Source organism: Pinus tabuliformis, chromosome 1_2 (assembly GCF_031772625.1).
Source record: "Pinus tabuliformis cultivar Carrire ecotype Pingquan chromosome 1_2, CPIR1, whole genome shotgun sequence".
NCBI lineage: Eukaryota > Viridiplantae > Streptophyta > Pinopsida > Pinales > Pinaceae > Pinus > Pinus tabuliformis.
Genome location: NC_142298.1, coordinates 1,277,368,529 through 1,277,395,281, shown reverse-complemented (window position 1 = coordinate 1,277,395,281; position 26,753 = coordinate 1,277,368,529). Strand labels below are relative to the sequence as shown.

Sequence of the window (26,753 nt, the reverse complement as noted above, 5' to 3'; positions counted from 1 at the left end):
TGCTCTTCAAAGGCCAACCAGCCTTCGCACCTCTGCTCTTCAAAGACCAGCCAGCTTAACCAGCAGCATGCTTCCGCCACTTAACCAGTAGTTAACCAGCATAGAAAGGTATGCCCCGTAATGTTTTCTATTTTATGGAGAAAGAGGTTGTCTGTATAGGCAGGAATCAATGGATGTGGAGGACAAGGGAGTTCATGTAGGTGGTGTATTAGATTTTCACCTGCTTGTGTTTAATGCAACGTCCCTGGCCAAAATTTTGAATCTCCTTCATAGGTTACACTTCTCATTAGATTCAGCCCCTGTTCTTATTGCTTAGTCATGCAAAAGAGGAGACCCAAAGAGGATGAAGAACCATTTGAGGACCTATTGCTAGTGAACTAGTGGATATCTCAAGCATTCAAAACCATCAATATTACATCGCAGTGTCAATTCACAATTTACAATTGCATTTGACCAATTGAACCTGCAAATACTATCATAACTATGAATATTTCAAGAATCATTGGATTAGAGCTTCCCCAATCCAGGTTCCTTAGTGGAATTAGAAAGTTGTAACCTTGAAACAGAGGATTCCTGTAGCTTGAGGTAAAGAGAAATGGAAGAATGTGCTTATGAGGAAGTCTACGATTCTACCACAAACTGCTGGAGTTTGTCTCAAGGATGCATTCTTCCATGAAAAGTCACATTGGTGTGGAACATAGAGGCTTCTTAGGCCTTAATGAAATTTGGTATCTATGACACCTCTCAAAAACTTGCCTCAAGTGACCTGCATAGGAATTTCAATCCTTTGAAAACATTCAAAGATCATCTTAATAGTTCTCAATTGATTTACCAATTAGGCCTCTAAATGCAAATCCATTTCCCTATGGGAGATGCACGGGAGATGTATCCAACATTAAGTAATCCAAAGGGCATATTAAGGTATTAAAACGTAACCCATGGTGTCATGAAGGTTCTGTTATGCCAATCTTCTTTCTTGACCAAAAATTGGTTGTATCTAGCAAAACCATTCAACATAGGAAACATCTTTGCTCCCAAAACTCTGTGTAGCAATTGCTCCATATTCAATAGGGGATAATTATCTTCAGGTGAAAGCTGGTTAAAATTCCTAAAATCCAGGCACTCCATGTTTCTTTCTCACAACCACCAAGTTTGACACCCATGAAGAGTGCCTAGAGGGTGCAATAATCTTTATAGAAAGCATCTTTTGTAGCTCCTCATGAATGAGGGGGAAAGTTTGGGATTGATATTTCTTAGCTTCTGTTTAAACTATTTGGCTTCCTTTAAGAAAAAATCTGTGTTGAATAATATCTCCTTTGTATTCCCTTATATCATGACTAGGAAAATATATCCCATTATTCCTTAATCAAATTTTTAGTTTTCTTCCTTTATTCAAGGGAAGTACCCTTGCTAAATTTAACAATCTATGCATTCTTTTTAGATCCAATATTTATCTCAGAAATGTCATCAAGTCAATCCTCACTTAGTGGTTTCTTATACATGTCATGTCCAGTGAACATGCCTTCTAAAGGAACAACACTCTAAGGAATCTTGTTTTTGGGAAGTTCTTCTATATCATAATCGTTAATGTCATTCTCACCTTACCAATTGATGTAACTCCCTTCAAATTCTAGCATATTTTTTAGGAACATCATAATCTAATAATCATCATGGAAAATTTGTCAATGTTATTGGTTATTAGGAACCAAGGCCTTGAATATAATCTACATCTTGCAATCGCAAGTGATAAATTGCTCATATAGTCCTAAAGTGGGATCTTACACTGCCAACAAATCAACCTTGGTATTATATTCTCTATGCATTGCCCTAATTTCAAATTCTTATAAAATCTTAATGTTATCCCATATTGCATTTCTATACATTTTGAATCTTTCATTTTTTGTGGTGAACTATCTTTTAATCTACAAGACTATAATATATTGGTCATCGATCATTTGCAGACATTATTCCCATGTGTAGGGCCAATTCAAGACTGTTCAAGACCAATGAACTATGCTTCATACTCAACTATGTTACTTGTACATTCGAACTTTGGGCGATATGAAAATGACTTTTCATCCTCTTCAGCAGATGTGAATGCAATCCCCACTCCAACACCCAACTAGGATTGAGCTCCATCAAAATTCATCTTCCATACTTTGTCACATTCCTTATCTTCATGGATCTCCTCATGAGGTGCAATCGATTTTACTAAGATCACTTGGTTCCCAATTTCTTATTCATAGTAAATCTCATTCACATACTCTTCAAAATCTTCTACATGGTATTTATGAGGAGGCACCTCATAAAGAGTGACAACAGTTCCATCACATATAGTGATCGTAGCATAATATAGATCCATTTGTAATGTACCCCCCAAATTGGTGGCCCAACTCCTAGATAACATGTTCCAAGCAATAGGGGCATCCACCCATGAAGACAAATTACAATGAAGCTCTATTGTTCCACCATATTAAAATTTTGTTCCTAAGCAGGGGGATAACTTCATAAAATGCGTGTGCAATTCAATTCTGGAAAGAAATGGGTGAACAATAAATTACTAGAGGGTTGGTGGATAACATAAATCTGTCTTTGGGCTGCCCTATAGAAACTGCAATTGCGTCTCAATTGAAGGAAATTGTTGATGTGAGTAAGCTATTTACATAAGATAGATGATAGATATAAATGTTGAGGCAGGAGAGGCTCTTCTCAAACACTAGAAGAGCTATTTGAAAGAGAAGCATTTTCTATTGCACATGAAGAATTTGGTATTGTAGTACAATCTTGAATTTTCAGTCTTGTGAAGAAATGATTCATGCTAATGTCACAATTTCACTATGATTAATGTATTAATGGAACTAGATTGCCACAATAGGAGAGGGTAAACATATATCGGTCAATTAACTGGTAATTGTCTATAAGTGTCTATTTTTTTCAAGGGGACAGGTATATTCTTTTTGGTGGGCAATCTATAAGTGTCTATTTTTTGTGAAGGAGATAGGTATATTTTTGCTGGTGGGCAGTCTATTCAGATTGCACTCTAGTGGTTTGGTAGGCATGGACTATGATTGATATATTGTTGATGTTGTAAGTAGTTTGTTGACTATAATTAATTGTTTAACATTTTAGTTCATTGTATAAAATGGACTTGTAATTGGTTTAGAAGTGGTTGTTGTCAAAGATATATTGCTCTTGTGATGGAGGTAGGTCTATTGTTGTGGGTGGGCAGTCTATGATATGGGAATAAATAGTCCTTGCACAAGGTTTGGGGTTGTATTTTGAATCAAAAGGGATTTTAAGCTTACTATTGTTTTAGAAGGGAATTCATTTTCACTTCCTCAAGAAGAAGAGAACATAGAAGTGGAGAGGAGGAACATGTTGAGAATTATAGTTTGGCTAGTGTTTGGACAGGAGTGTAAAAATGTGAAGAAATTTTGAGATATTTTTTAAAAGTATCCTTGAAAACTAATTATATTTTGTAATTCACTTGATATATTTAGCAAATGAGTAATCTTAAAAACAGATTCTTTACTAAAAGTATAGAGACGGGGCAAGGTAGAGGTTTTTCAACACAAACGAGGCATTCAAGTAGAGGTGAATCTAGGCAGCAAAAAATTAGTACAGGTGTTGAATAGTGCCATACAGTTGTATGGGATAGTTATGTACAGTTGTATGGACGTCTCTGTACAGGTTGTTTCATAAGTTGTATAGTAGTTTTCTGTAGTTTCTGGTTGTTTTTAGTACTCTGAACCTTTTCGAGCAGGTTGTACAAGCTCAGTTTAGGGTGTTATTTGGCATCTATGTAGTGTTGTTTTCATTGGAGGATGTGTGGAGGTTTCTAATAAGCTTTTTGAGTGAATGAAAACTTGATTTGAAGGAGTAATTATCGTGTATTTGATTAATTTGTATGCTTTTGCCATTTAATTTCTAGCTATTGTGTGATTCATGTTATGGTATGGAATTTAATTTTGGCATTAATAATGAGATCATAGGGACACTAGTCACTCAGGGCTTGAAATTTTCACATGATATTAGAACAAACTTTTCTAATTGAGATTTTCAAAGATTTACAATGGTAGATCAATTGTTGGAAAGTACTAACAATTAGAGTATTTCAAACTAATTTCTTAGAAACGACATTGGTTGGCATTAGGTTTGAGGGAAAATTGGATGGTGTCTCGAATTTTTTAGTATGGAAGGTTGAAAGTTACACTCTTGCTAAAAGAGAATAATCTTTTGGATATTGTCTCGGACATTGTGACTTTTCCCATAGATTTGCAGGAATTGATAACCCATAATAAAAAGGAATTGAAGGCCAAGTATGGATGATTTTGGATTCCGTAAAGGACCATATGTTCCCTCATATGTCTGAGAAGAAGATGACAAACAAAATGTTATGTTAGTGTCAGTATATGCATACTTCCATTAGGGATCAAATTTGCTCTTTGCATTTTCATTTTAGGTGTCTCATACTGAATTTTTAATCATTCCATTAGGTCATGTTAAAATGGTCCACTGATGGTTTTCCATTGACCTCCTATGTCATTTTTTGTTCAATTGACCTCCTGCGTCATTTGTTGTTCAATTTTTGTTCAATTGACCTCATGTGTCATTTGTTGTTCAATTGCTGTTCAATTGACCTCCTGCTATTCAATCCACTTGGGTCCTCCATCTCATCATATCATCATATATCAACCTTTCATCACTATGATAATTATGATCAATGGGCACCAATGGGAAATCATGTATCAAAGAATTTGCCATCACAAACACTGCTATATTGACATCAATGACAACCTAGATTAACAATTTCCCCCTTTGTCATTGATGGCAATATTCTTCTTCTCATTCAGTTGAGGTTTCAAATATGTTACTATAAGTGTCAAGGTAGTTGTCTTTCCATTAGGTTTTAGGGTTCATTTCCAAGGTCAAAAGCATGATTTCAAATGTAAATAAAGGGCAGCAAAGGTATGAGGATGACCAATAAACAAAGAGTAATTGTCAATAAGTCATAATGATTGTATAAATATCTTTTGTCACTGATGTAATTTTCATCTCAAAAACATGTTTTTGATATGAAAACAAAGTATTTTAGTTTGCTTATATTTTTTGATGTAATTTAAGTCATTATATGTAATAAATGTTCCCAATGCTGCCCAAGCATGTCTCCTTGCTGCAAGAAATGAAACCATTGAAGAAATCAGTTCAATCAAAGCATCATCCACCTATCAAGAGCAAAAAAGGGTCAGAAAGTAAAAAAGGCATTAAAGTGAGAATTTGAAAAATGACAAAGAACTTTAGAAAGTGGGTATGCAAACTCATAAATTAAAGTCAATTCAAGTATAAAGCCTCTCAAGGCACTCATGAAAGCCTCATTTGCACTCTAGCACTCTCACAACTCCTTAGCAAAAGAAAATTGGCAATTTTAAGGTGAAGTTGGGAAAAACAGAGTGAGAGGACGTGTTCAACAGGGTCACTACATGTTTAGCCTGGTCATTGCGCTCCTATAAAGGTCGTTGCGCATTTTCTAGAGATCCGAGTGTTATTTTACTTAAATTTTTAACATTACCATTAATTGTTTAAGGATGTTTGAGAGTGGTTACATAATTTATAGTTGGTAGGATTTCATGATTGTTAACATTTCAATACCTCCAAAGGCCCTTCATTGCACAATAATCCTTCAATTGGTCTTCAAAACAATGATAAAACCCTCCAAAGTGGGCTGACAAGCCCATAAGGGTATGACCTTCCAAAACAATGTGGTCCAATGTGCTCAAGAATGCTCCAAAAGATACCATCAATGTTAATCCACATCCTCATCTTGAATAGAGTTCCCCCACAAGTCATGCAAGGTAACTTTCCAAGTGAATTCATATCACAAAAACTTAGAACTATGATAAAACTTCCCAACATAAGCCAACCATCTCATTATGCTCCATGGACCCCTTTCAAGCTAGAGAAATCCTCAAAAGAGGAAATTCAACCTTCCAAATTTACCAATAATTTTCTGACATTTCAAAGCACAGCCACAATACTTTCAAAGATCCCTCCCAAAGATAGGCAAGTGGGCCTCAAAACTGCATGATCAGACCCCAAGCCTCCGATGGGTTTGCTCTGTCTTCAAATGTACTTCCAAGTAAACGCTGCCCCCAAATTTATGATCAAGACCATTAAACCCCTGCATACAGTGACGGCTCCAAACAACCACGTCAAAATATCAGAACTTCAAACCAAACAATGCTCAACCGAAAGGGTCGGCCAACACAAAATGGTGTAGCGTTTATATTAAAATTTGTCTCCAAGAGTCGACCCTACTACATGGGTTGGCCCACTTAAATTTTTCCAGCGCCAAACAAGTATGGGTGTATATATATACACACACCTTGCCAAACAAATTAGCAGTACCCTTAATGCAAAACTGCTCTGAAAATTCGGCCCAGTCTATTTGATTCCCATGACCGCAGGCTTTAGATGCTACTGCAGAGGTTCCAGACCACCATTACAGGTCCGAGGCACTGTAGCTTCCTGTGGTAGTGCTCCTTTAACAGTCTGAAGTTAACAGTGATGTCGAAATCTTCTGCTGAGAGCATGCTTCCTTTTATCAGATGCCAAGGTGATGACAACAGTATTCAAAATGTGCATCCAAAATATGGATGCATTACATCAGACTCCTACACATTAAATTTTGTGTCACCTCATATGTTGAAGCTGGTTCATCCTTCTACAGGTCTGAAACAGAGTTATGACGTATGCTATGTATACATATGTACTTTTAGGCTGAATGCATCACATTAACCATTTCTTCAAATGCTATTACATTTTATGCAAATTTCTGGGTGTATTTTTCATTCAAAATAACTTCAATTAATTGTATATTAGATTTTATGGCCTCAATCATGTCAACCAAATTATCATAATCAGGGCTTGGGATGTGTGCGCAAAGACTAAACCAGCTCGCGTTGATGAACATCTGGAGATGTTATTGAACCGACCTGCCTTGGCCGTAAATAAAATAACTTATGACTAAAAGAATGGAATGGTCCCCAACCGATACCCATGAAAGCTTGTTGATCAAGCTGATTGCAGCAAGTTCACAACAGATAGATGCAGAGATAATAGTTGTCTCAGCTACTACAATTTGGACAACTAGAACAATTTGGGCAACAAAAACTAGTCAATCAAGGTGTCTAATTAAAAAAGATGCTAAGACAAGTTATGACAATCATTACTATTACTGTATCCTATAATGGGAGCAAGTACTCGATATATATGGAGTTTGGGCATTCAATGAATGAAACAAAAATATTTTATACAACCTCAAGAGTCAAAAACAAAACAAAAAGGAGGCATTCCAAAGAAAACTACAAAAGTGCAAAGAAACCTCAGTTGAAGACATCGAACCAGGTTAGTCCATTTAAGTACAACTCACCATTGAAGTTCACAAGGTACACTCTATCAATGGCAATGACAAGCCACTAATCATTAGCACCAATCCTTCTATGTACCTTGGTGTTGGAAGCATTAATTGTTGAACTCATCAATCATGATCAGAAACTTTCTCTAATGTACTTCTAGACCATAGTCTAACTGACAATTCTGCCAGTCTACAGCTAGACCACATCTCATTGAAAAACAGGGAAATGCAGCATGCAGGCCACTAAGCAAGTCAAGCTTGGTATAAGCAACACAATTTTTTATTGACCAATCGCTGGACTATTAGCCTAACTAAGTATTCTACTAGTTTACAGATGGACCACAACCCATCTAGAAATTCTGATGGTGCCTTTTATATCTAGAAATGCTTAGTAACCTGGGCATTTCAAGGCCTCCTCCTTGTCTAGACAGTGACCCGTTTATCAACCTAGTTCTATCGAACTTATGTGACTTCACTGGATCTTAACATGGAGTGTAACCGATATTATAGAACTCAAATGGCATGTCCTTTGAAGTCTCTTTACCCTAAACTGCATAATGCGCTTCAAAAGAATAAATTATCATAGTTAAAGAATTAAAACCCACATTGCCCTTGCTCAATCTAGATGCTTTAAATGGTGGAGAACATGTATTCTAACACCCACCCAAGAGGCTAAAAAGATTTCTAGTGTAGCAATAAATGTTGTTTCATGACTTTTTATGCAATCCTTGGATGGAGAAGTAAGAAAATGGTTTAAAGGGATTCCTAATAACTCTATTCCTACATGGGAAGAGATGGAGCGCCTGTTCACCCAGAGATGGGGAGAGAAAAGAGACCATGGGTATTCACTCACAGAGTTTAATGATATTAATAAGAAATCTGATGAAAGTGTTATTGAATTCATCAGAAGGTTCAATAAATTGTACAATGGTCTTCCAGTGGAGATTAAGCCCCCTCATGCTGGTGAAAAAATAACTTTTGCAGGGGCTTTTGAGTCAGATTTTGGATTCACATTGAGGGAGAGAAGATCCACAACCCTTGATCAGATCTAAACTAATGCATTAGAAATAGAAGCAAATCTGGTGGCTGCAGGTAAAGCACCAGAGACACAGCCTATCCAAGATAAAGGAAAGGCTAAAGTGGAATCCTCTCAAAGTCAAACATTAGAGGATATGAATAATGTAACTAAAACTTTGTCTAGTAAATTGATTAAATTGGAATTGGAGAGTAAGAATTCTCAGAGGCAAGCACAATAGAACAGAAACTTTAATCCTCAATATAGAAGACAACCTCTGCAAATCTTGCAGAAGGAGAGAAAAGACCAAGATCAGGTTCAAGCACCATTGTATTTAGAGGCAAATCCTGATGAAGTACCAGAGCATTCCAGGGACCATGATGATCAGATTTCCACATTGTATGCAGTAGATGAAGATGAACTAGGTGTTGACGGAGAAGAATATGAATATGCTGAAACATATGCCATTTATGATGAAAATGAAATTGATGAGTATTGGAAGTATTTTTCTGATTTTATGCAGGCAGAATTACATAAGAAATATGACTTGAGATCAAGGAAAATATCTAGAGTTCAAGAAAATGAAGGTGAGTAGCAAGTTCCAGCTACCTTACAGAAGGAAACTCCATAAGAACCACAGCCTACAAAACAATTGAATAAAGGAAAGCAACAGGAGAATACAAATAGCAAGACTCAAATACTGCAAGGTGAGTCTTCTCAAGATAGAAGTGAAAAACTTCCTTTAGAAAAACTTGTTTCCATTCTATAAGAGGTTTCAGTGATGAAGAGAAGTGAAGATGAAAATGAAAGGAATACTAAATAGGTTCATGTGTCTAGTCTTACTAAAGAGTTAGAAAAAATCAAAATTCAAGTGCCCCTTACAGAGTTGGTCAAAACATTAGTTTGTTAGAGAGAGATTGTGGAGTTTATCAATCTAAAAGAGAATGTAAATATAACTGACACTGTGAATCTGTAAGAAGATAAACCAGTAGTGTTTTTTGGTCCACATGTGGAGGAGGTAGATTCTTCAACACCTCCTTTCTACATTTCTTTATTGATTCATGATTTCGTCTTGCATAATTGTATGTTTGATTCAGGAGCTTCACATAACCTTATGCCATTATTAGTGTTGAAACAACTAAACCTACAAGTTACTAAACCTTACAGAGACTTGTATTATTTTGATTCAAATAAAGTCAAGTGTCTGGGGGTCATTAAAGATATGGTGGTATCACTAGCCCAGATCCCAACTAGAAGCTTGGTAATGGGTCCAGTGGTAGCAGGTATCCCTGCTAGGTTTGGAATGTTGCTATCTAGGTCATGGGGAGCTAAATTGGGTGGTGTTTTGAAACTAGATTTTACTTATGTTGTCATACCAATTTTTGGTGGAGAAGAAAGGAGGTTGTACATAGAAACTAGATTTGTAAAGACAATCACAAAGAACGGAGCAAGTAATTCACCTATATATAGCCAAAAGAAAGATGGCTTTTCTTGCTTTGTGTTGCATGACAATGCAGAGTTGGCTGAAGATAATCAGAGGCAGCTAACTTCAGCCAATGTAAATACAAAGATGTAAATAAAAGGGGTGTGGAAGTGCTTCTTTGATGGAGCCTATTCTAAAGAAGGAACAGGTGTTGGTTTCCTTATAATCACACCTGGAGGTAATATGTTCCCTTTTTCTTTTAAATTGGAGTTCGAAGCAACAAATAATGTGGCAGAATATGAATCCTTGATCATTGCTCTGCAAACAGCAAAACAAATGGGAGTCCAGTCAATTTCTGTTTTTGGAGATTCAGAGCTAATTATAAAGCAAATAAAGAACCACTATCAGAGAAAACACCCTAGGCTTAGGGCATACAGAAATGAAGTGTGGGATTTAGTTGAGAACTTCTTTGAAGCTTTCAACATTCAGTTCATTCCAAGAGATGGAAACAGATTAGCAGACTCTTTGGCTGTGGCTACTCGTACTTTTAGGCCTCCTATTAATCCAAAGCTAAGATATGAGGTTGAAATGAGGCACAGGCCTTTTGTTCCTGATAATATAAAACATTGGCAGATATTTGAGGATGATCAACAGATTAAGGAATTCTTGACTATGATTGAAGATTTTCAGGGCACAAAGATTGATCAAGATGAAGATGAAGCAACAGAAGGTGCAGAAGTAAGTGGTTTGAAAAAATCTATAGTTAATCAAAAAATTATTCAATTGAAAGATAATACTCTGCCAAGGGGACTTGTCCCTCTTGAAAGACTTTTTAACTCCAATGATGTATCAGTTAGTTCAGAGAAAATTCCACAGGATGAGCAGATTCAAGATCACAATATTGGAACCTAGGAGGAGCCCAAGTTAGTCAAATTATTTAATGGAGTTCCACCTAATTACAAGGAGAGATATATTAAGCTTTTCAAGGACTATATTGATGTTTTTGCTTGGTCCTATGAGGATCTCAAAACATATGATGTAAGTATTATTCAACACAAAATTCCCATGAAAGAGGGGATTAAACCATTTAAGCATAAAATTAGACAGATAAACCCTATGCTTTTACCATTGATTGAGAAAGAAGTCAAAAGGCTGCTTGATGCCAAGATAATAGTTCCACTCAGGTACTCTGACTGGGCAGCCAATTTAGTGCCTGTAAGGAAGAAAAATGGAGAAATAAGGCTATGTGTGGACTTTAGAAACCTCAACAGGGCTTCCTTAAAAGATAACTATCTGTTACCTAAAATGGATCATGTGCTGCAGAAGGTAACAAGATCATTCAGAATGTCCATGCTGGATGGGTTCTTTGGGTATAACCAGGTGGTTGTTGACAAAGAAGATCATAAAAAGACTGCATTCACAACTCCTTGGGGAACCTTTATGTATGCTCGAATGCCTTTTAGGTTGATGAACACAGGTGCAACATTTCAAAGGGCAATGGACATTGCATTTGTAGGGGATTAGTTTGTAGTGATATACTTGGATGACATCATTGTTTTCTCTAAGTCTGATGAGGAGCATCTGGACCATCTTAAAAATACTTTTGAGAAATGTAGAAGATTTGGGCTTTCCTTGAATCCTAAGAAGTCTATTTTTGCTCTAAAAGAGGGCAAACTGCTGGGGCACATTGTTTCTAGAGATGGAGTGAAGATAGATCCAGCAAGGGTGCAAGTTGTGCAAAAAATACCCTTGCCCAAGAGTAAGAAAGACGTTCAAAAATTTCTGGGAAAAATAAACTTTTTAAGGAGATTTGCGGCCAATTATGCTGAAATTGTAAAATAAATTACCAATATTTTGAAGAAGGAAAATGAAGTGCATTGGACCAAGGAAGCCAGAGAGTCATTTTCTAGGATTAAAGAAGCATTACAAGCAGCTCTAGTTCTAATTAGCCCTTATTATCAAAAGCCTTTTCAAGTTTTTCCATTTGCATCACCTAATTCAATAGCTGTTGTTTTGTTACAAAAAAATGATGAAGAAAAGGAGCATCCAATTGCTTTCTTTAGCAAGATTCTAAGAAATGCTGAACAAAGTACAATATTCTTGAAAAACAGGTATATGCTTTGGTAAAAGCCCTAATGTCTTTCAGGACTTATGTGCTGCAGTCACAAATCATTGCTTATGTGCCAAATTCTGCAGTAAAATATGTCTTAGTCTAGAGTGATGTGGAACGAAAAATAGGGAAATGGATAGCTAAGATCCAAGAGCATGACCTAGACATAAAGCCCACAAAGATGGTGAAAGGGCAGGGATTTTCCAAGATGTTGACAGAGTCAAGTTTTCAAGCATTGGGAATCAACTTGCTGACACCTGCAAATGAGGAGATAATTGAAGAAGGTGAAGAAAAATCAAGTCCATGTATGAAGATCAGATATAAGTTTTTATGTTCAGAATGGTACAAGCACATAGTCCATTATTTTTGTTTTCTCTCTTGTCCTCAATCTTTGGATAGAACAAAATATAGAGCATTAAATATCAAAGCGCAGCCATATGTGATTGTTGAGGGCATATTGTATTGGAAGGATCTTGTGGGAACTTTGCTGTTATGTTTAACAGAGCATGAATTTACAGAGACCATTAAAGATTATCATGAGAAGTTATGTGGTGGACATTATAGTTGGAAATCTACTACACATAAAATCCTCCAGGCAAGGTTTTATTGGCCCACCCTATTTGGTAATACATATAAGATTTTCAGAAGTTGTCATAAGTGTCAGCTTTTTGTTGAGAAGAAGAGGTTAGCTCCCTTGCTTTTGATCCCAGTCTTCATAGAAGAACCATTCAGACAATGGGGACTAGATTTTGTTGGAGAGATTAACCCACCTTCAAGTGGATAGCACAAGTGGGTTCTCACAGCTACCGATTATTTCACCAAGTGGGTAGAAGCTATACCTACTAAAAGGGGAAATGACCAGGTGGTGATGAAGTTCTTTGAGGAAAATATTTTCAGCAAATTTGGATGCCCTGTCAAAATCATAACAGACAATGCCCAAGTCTTAAGTTCAAGTAAGTTTGTTGCTTTTGTCAGAAGTATAATGTTATTTTATCTCATTCAACAACTTATCATCCACAGGGAAATGGATTCACTGAATATACTAACAAAACATTGATGAAGATCCTTAATAAAACTATTGCAGAGAATCAAAAATACTTGGATTCTAAATTAGAGTTTGCTCTATGGGTTGTTCGAGTGACTACAAGAAGGTTTACAGGAAAATCACCTTTTGAGTTAATGTATGGAACCCATGCTCTGTTCCCTAGTTATCCTGTGAAGCCTGTGATTGCAATGATTTAGGAGGCAAAATAAGAACCCAATGCTCTGATAAGAAGGCTGCATAAGGTAGTGGAATTAAGCGAAAGAATGGATAAGGTAAGAGACGATTTGATTATGTATCAATTAAAGATGAAGAGTATTTTTGACAGAAAAGCCAGATAAATTGATTTTAAGGTTGGAGACCTGGTATTAAGGTGGGATACTAGAAGAGAAGATAAGGGTAAATATGGAAAGTTTGATCCTCTCTAGTATGGTCCATTCAGGATCATAGAAGAAAGGGCAAATAATACATTCTTCTTGGAGAATATTAATGGTGAAACTCTATAGTTGCCTATCAATGGGCAGTGCCGCAAGTAGTATTTTCAGTTCTGAAGCACAAGCATCCTATCATTGTATATATCGGAGTGAATTCGTTGTACAAATTCCATAGAATTTAAATTTGCTAAGCAATATATGACTCCATGCCTGAGGTGAAGGCACTGATCTGCCGTTCTTAGTGCTTCTGTGGAAAAAGCACTTTCCCCAGGTGGAGCCAGATGTTGTAGCATCCATTGTCCTTTTAATTTTATTTTTAGTTTTATCGCAAAAAGGAAAAAAATCAAATATTATGTTATAATGGGAAAAAGAGAAAATGCGGAAATTTAGAAATAAATAAGTTGTTTTACTTTATTGACGACTTTTGAACATGATAAACCCGCGAGAAGATTTGAGCCTTCCAATTGACAGGCACCAGATCCGACGGTAGTTGCATGGATAAAAAGAATGAAGTTTAATCGGAAATCACACACGAGAAGTTATAAAATCGGGTTAACACCTTAGTTGATCAGGACCGTCCGTTTGAAGAATGCAGATCCGACGGTAATCGCGCGGTTAACAAGGGCAAGGTTTAATTTGGAAAATGAGTGCGATGGCTTATAGAATGTGATTTAATCCGTTGAAATCTGGATTAATCATATCCGCTCATCAGGAAAGGATGAGATCTGATGGATATCGCGTCGAAAAGTGCATGAAATTTATTATAAATTTTGGACCCGAGAAATCTTTAAATTGCAGTTTTGTTTCCATATCAGGTTCATGGGGAAGGAAAACGTCTGTGGAAAAGGCAGACGCGATCAGATTATGAACCAGAGTTTGAAGTCTTTTTAGTTCCGTGGTAAGCCATATTCCGCGTAATCAACCAATTCCGTTGTTTTAGTAGAATAACTAGAATTAGTGGCGATGACCGAAACTCCAAAGGAACGGTGATTGGTCGGGTTTCTTCGTGTTTCTGCCAATCGGAACACTCCTGATATATATGTGGGCCATAAGGGTTTCTTTACATTTTAGCCAATTAGAACATTTCTGATACATACGTGGGCCCAAGTTCATGCACAGAGTTTTGTTAAAATGCAGTTTGTTGTGTTAAAACAGTTTAATTATTATCATAACTTCTACAGAGAGACTTCATCAGCAGTCAAGCCATAGACCCGAACAGTGAGCAACCATCATCAGTTTTCTAATTTCTGTTACTTCTTGTTGTTTTGTTTTCTTGAGAATGAGGTGTCTTTTACCCTCTAATGTAATATTCTGTAATGACTTTTACTTTAGACAGTTAGGAGATAGTTAAGTAGTTTGACAGTTTTGGTGATTATCAACTGTCACATGATGTATAAAAAGAGGCAAAATTATAGAAAAAGGGTTCGAATTTTGAAGAACCGAGAGACTAGGCCACTATATTCTTGATAAAACTATTGATTAATGAAAGAATCAGAAGTTTTCCACACATTGTTGGGTATGATTTTGTAACTTCTCTGTTATGTGTCATCATATGTCTTCTTTCCTTTAAGTATGGTAATGAAGCTGCAGGTCTTTGTTTGCTTATGTGAATGAAGTTAAATTTCCTTAAAAGAGCACTCCTATACTTGAAGTTCCTACCTCTGCAATTCTTCTAAGTTACAGATAGTAGTTTATGTGTAAAACAACATATTGTCTCTAACTTCTCTAAGCATTCTTCATTCAACATTTATATTCAGCAATCAAATGGAATTCTGAGACTTTCATGTCACCTAAGTATTGAGGGTTTAAAACCAGGTCTTTCAAGTCCTTCATTTGAGAATACAACATACAACTAAGTGACATAAACAATAAACATTAATGTCTTAAGCACAATTTCTACACAACCAGGAAATTGGTTTCTTAAGGGACAACACACAGGCTGGCAATTTGCTAGAAAACCACTGAAGCTTGTGTACTTGACAGTGCAAGGCATGCCGGTAAGGATGGTTAGTAGGGAGGCTTCAAAATGAAGCTAAGGCAAAATTTTGGAGGGTGGTTGTAGCCGCTACAACAGGTGTAATATTATTCATAAGGTTTATAATATTAATGCTAGGGTTTAATATAAATACCATGGGTTTATAATGATGGTCAACCATGGTATAATGTCACATTGTGACAAAGATTATCTCAATATGAAAATCAACCATGGTTAGCCATGGTCAACCATGGTCCAATGCCTCATTGTGACAAAGATTGTTTCAAAATGGAAATAAACCATGGTCAACCATGGTCCAATGTTGCATTGTGACGAAGATTGTCTCAATATGAAAATCAACCATGGACATCCATTGTCAACCATGTTCCAATATCGCATTATGACAAATATTGTCTCAATATGAAAATTAACAATGGTCAACCATTGTCCAACATTGCATTGTGACAAAGATTATCTCAATATGAAAATAAACCATGGTCAACCATGCTTATTTTTGGGTTTATAGTATTTATCTTAGGTTTTATATAGCTACGGTTTATAATATTAATCCCTTGGGTTTATTATTCCATTAGGTTTATAATATCAATCTATTGGGTCTATTAATCTAAGGGTTCATATTCCCAAGGTGTAATAGTATTCATAGGGTTTATAATGAAAACCAATCATGGTCAAATGTCTCATTGTGACAAAAATTGTCTCAATATGAAAATCAACCATGGTCAGCCATGGTTAACCATGATCCAATGTCACATTGTGACAAAGATTGTCTCAATATGAAAATAAAAAATGGTAAACCATGATCAACTATGTTTAGTTTAGGGTTTATAGTATTTATCTTATGGTTTATATACCTGGGGCTTAAAATATTAATCCCTTGGTTTTAATATTATTCCCTCGGGCTTTTAGTATTAATTCCTTGGGTTTATTATTCTATTGGGTTTATAATATTAATTTGTTAGGTTTATTAATCTAAGGGTTCATTTTCCTACGGTATAATATTATGCCTATGTTTTATAATATAAATCCTTAGGTTTAATATAAATCCCTTGGGTTTATAACCATGGTCAACCATGATCCAACATCAGATATTTTCTCAATATGAAAATCAACCATGGTACAACATCACATTGTGATAAAGATTGTCTCAATATGAAAATGAACCATGGTCAACCATATTTGTTTTAGGGTTTATAATATTTATGTTAGGGTTTATATACATTGGGTTTATAATATTAATCCCTTGGGTTTAATATTATTCCTTTGGATTTATAATACATTAGGGTTTTAGAATTAATCACTTGGGTTTATTATTCCCTTGGGATTTAAGGTTTCATATTCCTAGGGTATAATATTATTCATAGGGTTTATAATATTAATTCTAGGGTTTAATATAAATCCCTTGGGTTTATAATCATGGTCAACCATGGTCCAATGTCACATTGTGGCAAAGATTGTCTCAATATGAAAATCAACCATGGTCAACCATGGTCTACCATGGTCCAACATCCCATTGTGACAAAGATTGACTCAATATGAAAAACAACCATGGTAAACCATGTTTATTTTAGGGTTTATAATATTTATCTTAGGGTTTATATACCTTGGGTTTATAATATTAATCCGTTGAGTTTATTATTCCCCTGGGATTATGATATCAATCCATTGGGTTTGTTAATCTAAGGGTTCATATTGCTAGGGTATAATATTATTCATAGGGTTTAAAATATTGGTCATTGGGTTTAATATAAATCCCTTGGGTTTATAATCATGGTCAACCATGGTCCAACGTCATATTATGACAAATATTTCTCAATAAGAAAATCAACCATGGTCCAATGTCGCATTGTGACAAAAATTGGCCCCATATGGAAATCAAACATGTTAACCATGGTAAACCATGGTCCAACATCACATTGTGACAAAGATTGTCTCTATATGAAAATCAACCATGGTCAACCATGATTATTTTAGGGTTTATAATATTTATCTTGGGGTTTATATACCTAGGGTTTATAATATTATTCCCTTGGGTTTAATATTATTTCCTTGGGTTTTTAATATTAATCCCTTATATTTATTATTACCTTGGGTTTATAATACCTTGGGTTCATATTCCAAGGGTATAATATTATTCATAGGGTTTATAATATTGATCCTTGGGTTTAATAAAAATCACTTGGGTTTATAATTATGGTTAACCATGGTCCAACATCAACGATTTTCTCAATAAATAAATAATTGATTAATTAACAATAATTAATATTAATATTAATATTAGTATTCATGTTAATATTAATTATTATTTTTAAATAGAACAGATACTTTGTATTCTATTAGGTAAACTTGACTCAGGATAGAGTCAAAGTTGACCAGGTTAAACAGTGATGGTTTTGGGGCACATGGCATTGTGCACCCATAGTATTCTGCTCATGGTATTATATGTAATGGAGCTTCCTAGGTGATAGGGGGGATGTCGGGTTAACAATACCCCAGGTAAAAACTTTGAGGGGGGTAAGAGCTAGAGTGAGCGGGATTGTCTCAGTTAGCAGGTTTGGTTGGAGTTAGTCAAGGAACCCCAATTCAAGTTTAAGGGGCGAATTGTTAGGTAAACTTGACTCAGGATAGAGTCAAAGTTGACCAGGTTAAACAGTGATGGTTTTGGGGCACATGGTATTGTGCACCCATAGTATTCTGCTCATGGTATTATATGTAATGGAGCTTATAAAAGGCTGGAAGGACTTCATTATAATGCAAAACCTGGAGGTGAGCAGTGAAGGCTCACTTGGTCGGATTGGCCAGGGTTTTGGCCAATGCTAATAAGATCTTATTAGGTTGGGTTTTTTCCCCAGATTTGGGGTTTTCCCGGATAAACATTTGTGTTTATGTGTTTATGGTTGTTGTTGGTTATTTCTTATATTTATTCCTCTCAGTAATCATTTATGTTATGCAGTAAATTTTTTAACATATTCAAAATCTGGATTTCATGGCCAGCACTGTTTTATAGTAGGATAAAAAAACTTCCTGCAAACTTAGCATATGCTTCTTTGTCCAGTATAGCCTTCAAGCAGTTTTGTTTATCCTAGTAGCCTTATATACTATTAAAAAACACTGAAATTGACCATAGATCCAGAAGTATAGTCCTAACAACAAAATACATCTACAAAGCATAAAGAAACATTATCCAAGATTGAGCTTCCCCTTGTGCTCGCCAATAGAATTTCCTCAGTTGCTCGATCATGCACCAGAGTCGCCAGCTCCTCCATCGCTCTGAATTTTTGCTACAACCTCCTTCGGTAGCCCTGTAATTATCTCTTTGACCTCGGCGAACACACTGTCACCAACCAACTCTGAATTGGTAGTGAGAATGCCTATCTCCATCTTTACATTTTTTCGCTCCAAGGTTTCCTCCACAACCTCAAACTTCACATTGATTCTCTCAGTGTTAACAACCCTGCCATTTTCCAACAATTCCACTCATTGAGTGATGAGGTTGAGTCTCCCCATGATTAGCTTGAACAGGAATTCAACGACCCACTTCTAGCATGCCAACTCCTCCTCAGAAGGGTTCCCACCATGATATCTTGATGCACTCATTTTAACGCTAAGCCATCTCTCAATGTATTCACCATTGTACACCAAGCCTTTAACTATGAGCAACAGTACTGGGGGTGCTGGTGACTTTTATATTCCCCGCTCTCCTTTCACTCCAAATTCCGTTGCTCGTGTGATTAACCCATGGAGGTCTTTGAGCTGAACTCTCATTAAATATACATTTTTCCCTAGAGATCTAGCAAACCATGTTCATAGGAAATTTGCAACAAAATTCCTCCTCACTATTAATTCTCTACTACTATGTATGATCCTGCAAATTCTCCGAAATGGTGGGATCCTCGCATCCTCCCCACTCCTCTTTGACATCGTCTTAAAACCATACACTGTGCTTCCCTGGAGGTCTGGAAGATCGCCATGCATCATGCTCATGCTCCACCTATCCATTCGTCTGCAACCTCACCTCTGTGCCATCCCACCAACATTGGGAGTCCTTCTTTGAGTTATTAAGAGTCTGTCCTACATTAAATCAAGGGATAGGGAGGTAGTTGCCGGTCCTCCTATCCAACTCATACCTCTTGACTCCCAATATAACGCCTCAATTTTCCATTTCAACGACACCCGAATTCAATCACCAGAGAACATGAAAAATGAAATGTTGCTCAAATTTACGTATTGGAGGTTTATTCATTTAAAGATGGGCGAGTTGTTGTCAATAAAATGTCCATTTGAGAACATTCGTATGACCAACATTGAGTCTCCCACTATGTTTATTCTCTTTATTCTTAGGGCTATAACAATATCCAGACCTTTCCACAAGACAAAGAGCTCTGCCTTATTATTGGTGGTCATTTCCAATCCCCATGCATATTTGGTCTCCAAATGTTCCTCGGGGCTACAGAGGAGCCCTCTTGCGCCTGCCTCCCCTAATGTTAATTAATTATTAATATGAATATTAATTATAAATAATTATTTATTAATATTAAAATTAATAATAACTTAATAATATGTTGTTTATTTATTAATATAATTGATTAATAAAAATTAATTAATGTAAAATAATATTAATTATATTAATATAATAAATATAAATATAAATTAATATTTATTATAATTATTATTATATATTTATCAATATGCATATGAATATTATTATTAATATTAGATCTATACCAATAAAGTTTATGTTGTTTTTCAACAACATTTATTAATGTGGTTGTGCTAGCATATATTAAGTTGAGGCCTACTACATATATCAACTACATTTATTAATGTGGTTGTGCTAGTCATATAAGACTTGCATGTTCATATATGTCTCATATAGTTAATTAAAAAAGAAAAAACTAATTGTAAATAGTTCATCATACAATATAATTTTAATCTTTTTGTTTTCATATTTATTGAAGTGTGTTGATTATTCTGGGTTATCATATATATTTTTTTGGTAAAAATAAGTACTTTGTAGGTTATAATTAGCATTTTTTGCAAAGATGTTCCATGACATTCTTTATGAATATTTTGGATTTATTTAATTGTATCCCAATAATTCAATGAATTGGAGTTAAAAAGTAATAATTCGATTATGTTTTTTTGTGTTTTAATTATCAACATAGCCATGTTTATTTTGGAATAGGGCTTTCAAAATTTTAATTTAATTATCAATAATTATTAAGTGAATGGTAGGGATTTAACCTCCATAAAATATTAAAAAAAAAAAACATATAAACAATTCAATGATGGAGATTTATCTCCAAACTAGTTATGCTCATTTTACCTTTTTAGTTAAATTGCTTAATTAAAAAGATGTTAGGTGAATAAGTACATTATAAAGGGAGTTATGATTTTTATGACATGTGGTATCCATTAGCCATCATATTGGCTTATGATATTGTAACTCAGACTATTTATAGATTAAAAATCTCCATGATAAAATGGGAATAAATCTTCATAGTTAGGAATCTTGTTTCATTTGTTGAATTGAGGCTTCTGTGGTCCATATCAGGTTTATGAGAAATTCTTCGGCGTAAATCACAGGATAAATCAGTGTGCAACCATATTCAAAAAAAGATTACTGACAACAGCCTCTCTCAGACCTTAAAGATCTTGCTGCTCTGCATTCTCCCTGGTTGGAGTATCAGTTAAAACAAACTTTCCATACATGAAAACTTCTAAATACAAGTTTGATCATCTAAAATATAAAATTTAAATAGAAGCATGCATGCTGTAATTATAGAATTTATATCTCTCATTTCCTACTTCAAATATACCTGCTTCAATATACCGTGCAACAAGTGTACCGCCACTGAAGTGTCGAGCTGTCAATTCCATCAATTGTAGTTTGATCATATCGGGACACTTTGGGCTTAATGCGTCTCTCTTTCAAAGTTCGTAGCCATTCACCTTCCCAAAGGTCTCGGTCACCTTTATTCCTCAGTATCTCTACTTCTTTGAGACTCTTGAGGCGCTCCAATCCTTGGGCTATATTTCTCAATCTGTGACACCATCTGAGTCGGAAATACTTTAACATTGGCATTGCTGTATCCTGCAACGACGGAAACTTTTCCAAACGGCTAAAACTGTCTACCATGAGCTCTTCCAGCTTTGGAAACGCCGTGCATTCTCCAAACTCCTTTGGAAACTCAATACAGGTGTCATTGTCCGACAAGTGTAGCTTCTTCAGATTAGGGATGAAGGCTAGTCTTTTATAGACACTGCCTATGGAATCATCTTTTTGTAAATCAAGCTCCGTGAGGCTAGGAAGCTCAAATATCCAACTTGGGATCACACATTTACGTAAGCAAACTACTTGAAGGCGATCCATGTCTCCCATGTCACTCGGAAGATTGAGGTGGCTTGAACCGTTGTTTATCACGGAGAGGTTCTGCATCTTTTTCATTTCCCCAAAAGTTCCCTCCTCTGGTTGAGCAATATTTTCTGAAGGCCGACCGATTTCTAATGCAAGGTGTCGCAAATTAATCAATCCTTTGAGATCGCTCAGCTGCAAAGCTTTGGCGTCGTTACGAGCACCAGATAGAGTACCTTTGAGTGTCTGCAGATGGCTCAGCTTCGATATTCCCTTAGGCAGCCACTTCAATTTTCCGCAACCCTCCATATTCAGATATAGCATAAGCTTGTTCCTACTTATCCCTGAATGCAGATTTTTTAGATTGGAACAATGACTAACATTCAGATACTGAAGGCGCACCAGACCACTCAAGCACTCTGGCATGTCCAAGAGGCCTGTGCTCGACAAATTCAAAAACTTCAGATGTTTTAATTTACCAATGGATTTGGGCAATGTACTGAGGGCAGTGTCGCTTAAATCTAGCACTGTTAGATATGTTAGATTGCTAAAAAAACTTGCAGAGATTGATTTAAGGGAAAAATTTTGAGATAACAATAAAATACGGAGCTCTGGACACTTGAAGGCCTCTTTGATTGCAGATATATCGTTTTTAATCAATGAAATTGTACGCAGGCCCCGCCCTTGTACTCTTGATCTCCCCACTTCTTCTTCGGCATTTAACAAACATTCTCCTGGCTTTAATAAACATTCAGTATGTGACTCACGAACAGCTAAATCATGCAGCAAATTATGAATTTTGCAAACCTTTACTCGCCCATCCCCACCAACTTGGGAAACTTCAATAAGGCATCGCCCAATAAGTTCCTCTATGTAAAAACGCCCTATGTTGTATAAAGAAGCGCCAGAAACAAATCCTTGGGCAATCCACATATGCAATAAATATTCACATTCTATTTCCATATTTTTAGGAAACACAGAAAAGTACAGAAAACAAGGCTTCAAGTCATCAGGCAGAACCTCGTAACTTAACTTTAAAGCCGGGATAACGCTGTCGCTGCCGCTCATTGCGCCGAGTTGATTCAGACAGCTCACAGAAGCTTTCGAATCATTGGGAAGCCATCTACCGCTTGCCATAGACGCCCCAATTGCTTTGATGGCCAAAGGCGACCCACAACATTTTTCTAAATTCTTCAGCTCCTCTTCTGGGAGTTCTACGGAAGCATAATTGGAGAACAATGTTCTGCTATCATCCTCAGATAAACGATTTAGGTGGTGGGTGTGAACATATCGCAAACCTTCTGCAACATTCGTATTACGGCTGGTGATGACAATCTTATAATTGCTTTGGATTGGAAACACAATTGGTTCAAGTAGCTGAACTAGAGCATCTCTATCCCACACGTCATCGAAAACAAACAGACACCTTTTTCCTTCTAAATCAACATGGGGCTCCCTAATCTTTTCCTTGCTGAAATCCTCACGTTTTAGAGCCCTTCCCATTTGCTTGAGCACATTATCAACATCCAATTTCTGAGATACTACCACCCAAAAACGATGTTCAAAATGTTCCTCCACACTTTGCATGTTAAAAACTGTTTGGACCAGAAGAGTTTTGCCCTGCCCTTCCCTGCCCACAACGGCAATTACTTGATGGCCTTGTTGTTGCAGTAATAGATCAGAAATCTTTGTAATGTCAATTTCCATGCCCACTGGTATTGGTTGCTCTTTAGGAATATGAGCACTTGCATTCCGTCTACTTGTTTCAGCAGAAGGATTCATATCTGCGCCTTCACATGGAGGACAGAACCAGCGTAATTGAAAATTCACAAATCTGCAATTTAACTTATTAATCTTGCGACTCATCCCATTGCTGAAAAAAAATTTGGAGACATTGCCAGCTGCTCCGCAGTGCTCCACTGACAGAAAATCCTCAACTTTCTCAATATCGTCACAGAGAGACTTGAAATCCTTTCTGAAACTCTCTTCTAAGAGATTTTCAGTGAGCATTGAAGTCATATCTTCTATAGACGAAACAAGAAAATCTGTTTCTGCCATGTTTTTCTTCTGTTCCTCTTCGACGAGACTCCTTTCCTTCAATCTCCTCTTTTCCTTCTCACTTGTCTCCCCACTCTTTTTCAAACAAACAAGCAGTGAGGGAGCAATCTGACCTTCATCGTGGATTAACGACATGATTCCTTGTCGTGAACGCTATCATCGTACCCTTGGGTGGAATCCTAATTATAATGAAAGATTAAAGGAAATGAGAATTTTGAAAATCACAGACTATCTTTTGTTATGGGGCCTTGGTTTTGACGCGACAAACCATTATTATAATGAAAGATTAAAGGAAATGAGAATTTTGAAAATCACAGACTATCTTTTGTTATGGGGCCTTGGTTTTGACGCGACAAACCATTCGAAGAGTAAGAATTGAACCTACGTATCGTTGGGTGGAATCCCAATCATAATGAAAGATTAAAGGGAAGGAGAATTTTGAAAATCACAGACTGTCTTTTGTTATGGGGCCTCGGCATATCTGATTTTGACGCGACAAACCATTCGAAGAGTAAGAATTGAACCTACGTACCTCCGTGATACCTCCTGACAGAGACACCAGACTCAATTTTCAAACCTAGTCTTATACATACCCAACTTCCAAGTACCAATCTAACCTCTAAAACCCAAACGACTAGTACTATTTTTAGTTTCTTTGATTTGCTTTTGTTTCGAAATCTCTTCGATCGCCAATGTATAGAAGAAATGAAAAGATAGCTATTTCTTAAGCCTCCTAAGAAAACAAAGAAATAACTACTTGTCTTCCTGAGTGTATGTATGAATCTATTCATTTTAAACAAATGGTTAATTATTTATGTAATATTTATGTGATAAAGGTAAAAAAATAAAAATAAATAAATAAATAATAACTAATTAAATTTTTTAATTAATTAATTTAAATTTAATTAATATTTCATTTTATTAAATATAATTATTAAAAAAATTAATATTATTAATATAAATTTATTAAACGGAAAAAGTTTTTTTATTAAAAAAATAAATTTACTAAACAAATAAGGTTCTTTTCATTTAAAAAACCATCCATCAATATAGCCAAACATCTTACTTTATTCCATCTATCAATCAATACTTTGCCTCATTAACTAACTTATCTTTAATCAATCAATGTAAAGCAAAACCTCTTCCACTATTTCATTTATTTATCAATATTTTGCTTTGTTAACTAACTTTTTCTTCTAGGTCTTTTAATTAAGGTATAAAAAGACACAGTTTTTTAATTAAAGTATAAAAAAATAAAGAGAACATTAATTTTAATAATAAAAAAATAATACTAATATAGCGATATAAATTAAATGGTTATATATGTGGATACACTTTAATCTATATAGGCATCAAAGTATATATTTCATTAATTTCATATTCTTAAAATTAAAAAATTATAAAAATTAACTAAATTATTATTATTCATATTATTATTAATGATAAAAGAATTAATATATAAGTTAAATAAATGTTTAAAAAAAACTTGTTGCAAGATTTTTAACCATAGCTTTGCTGTAATAGTATGGGTCAATACCACGGATTATCAATATCACATGCCCAAAAAATCATAACTTATTTCATATGACATGTGATATTTTTTTAATTAATTAATTTAATTAAAAAGGAAAAAAAACATAAATATTTTAGATATAAATTTCAACTTTTTATTTGTAAATATTATATCCTTACTATCTACCTAATAATTAAATTAAAATTCCTTAATCTTTATTCTAAAATAAACAAATTAACCTAATAATAATTGTTCTCAAATATTTGCGCTTCAGAACCTATGACTTGGAGTTACAATACGATGACTCCCTGGCCACTGTTTATAAAGGACTGCAAAAATTCCTAATTTGAGAAGACTAAGGTTGTCGCACAATGACAGATGTGTTGAATTTCGAGAGGAATTTGGAGAAGCTATAGCATTTCCAAAGCTAGAGGAGCTCATTGTAAAACATTTTAGCCGTTTAAAAAGGTTTCCAAATTTGCAAAATACAACAATGCCATTATTAAAGTATTTCCGACTCAAATACTGAAACAAACTGACAAACACACCCCAAGGATTAGCGAGCCTCAAGAGTCTTGAAGAAGTAGAGGTACTCAGAAGTGGAGGTGACTTTTAGAAGCAATTACGGAAATGGCAGGAAGAAATGAAGCGCCGAGACATTAAGATCACAAGTCGTAGTCTAATTAGTCGGAAATTCTAGTCATATTTAAAGAAAATATGGCAAGGATTTTTGTAAATCCAAGTTATAGTTGTTAAACTTTAAAATTTTAGGTGTTTTAGACATTTTTTATGGTGCTGAATCCATTTCCACTATCAAAAACACGATTCAAAAACTGCCTCTACAAAAAAATTTCACCACCTCCATAATAGTTTAAAAAAATTATATTCGTCAAGTGTCATACTAATATAGGTTTTGTTCCAATACCATAACTTATCAATACCACGTTCAAAAACCATAACTCATTTCAAAATCAAATATTTTATTTTAATTTAATTTTATAACATTTGTTAAATTAAAATGTAATACTTACAATCTAACAAGATTCTTTTTTTTTTAACACAGTCGGTTACTTTTTATATATTGCAAAAAAAAGGGGAAAAGGAAGCTAGTTCCTTGTACAATCCGAGGAGGGCAGGATCAAAGTAGTGCACAACAAGGAGCGTAGTCCCCACAACTACTTTAACAACTCTGTTTCTTAAAAACTTCAAAAAATACAAAAACCCACACTTAGCGTTGAAGCAGCGGTCTAAGCCAAAGAACCCGCACTTAACTTTCAAAAAGGCGAGCAATAAAACAAACACATGAGGCTATAGATCCGCTTTTCCACAAACTTGGCGTGAATATCAAAACTGGCCATTAAAAGACTCAATCTCCACTGTAAGTTTCCTCCATCAA

General features: G+C 35.4%; 1 protein-coding gene across 1 annotated transcript in view; it reads right to left on the bottom strand.

Moving 5' to 3' along the window:
- The window catches only part of LOC149210892 (uncharacterized), a 44,730-nt gene extending 20,751 nt beyond the window's left edge, over positions 1-23,979 (bottom strand). Inside the window, 1 exon segment of the mRNA XM_089399130.1 lies at positions 21,265-23,979. Coding sequence (XP_089255256.1) covers positions 21,265-23,979 — 2,715 coding nt within the window.
- Between the last annotated feature and the right edge of the window lie 2,774 nt (positions 23,980-26,753).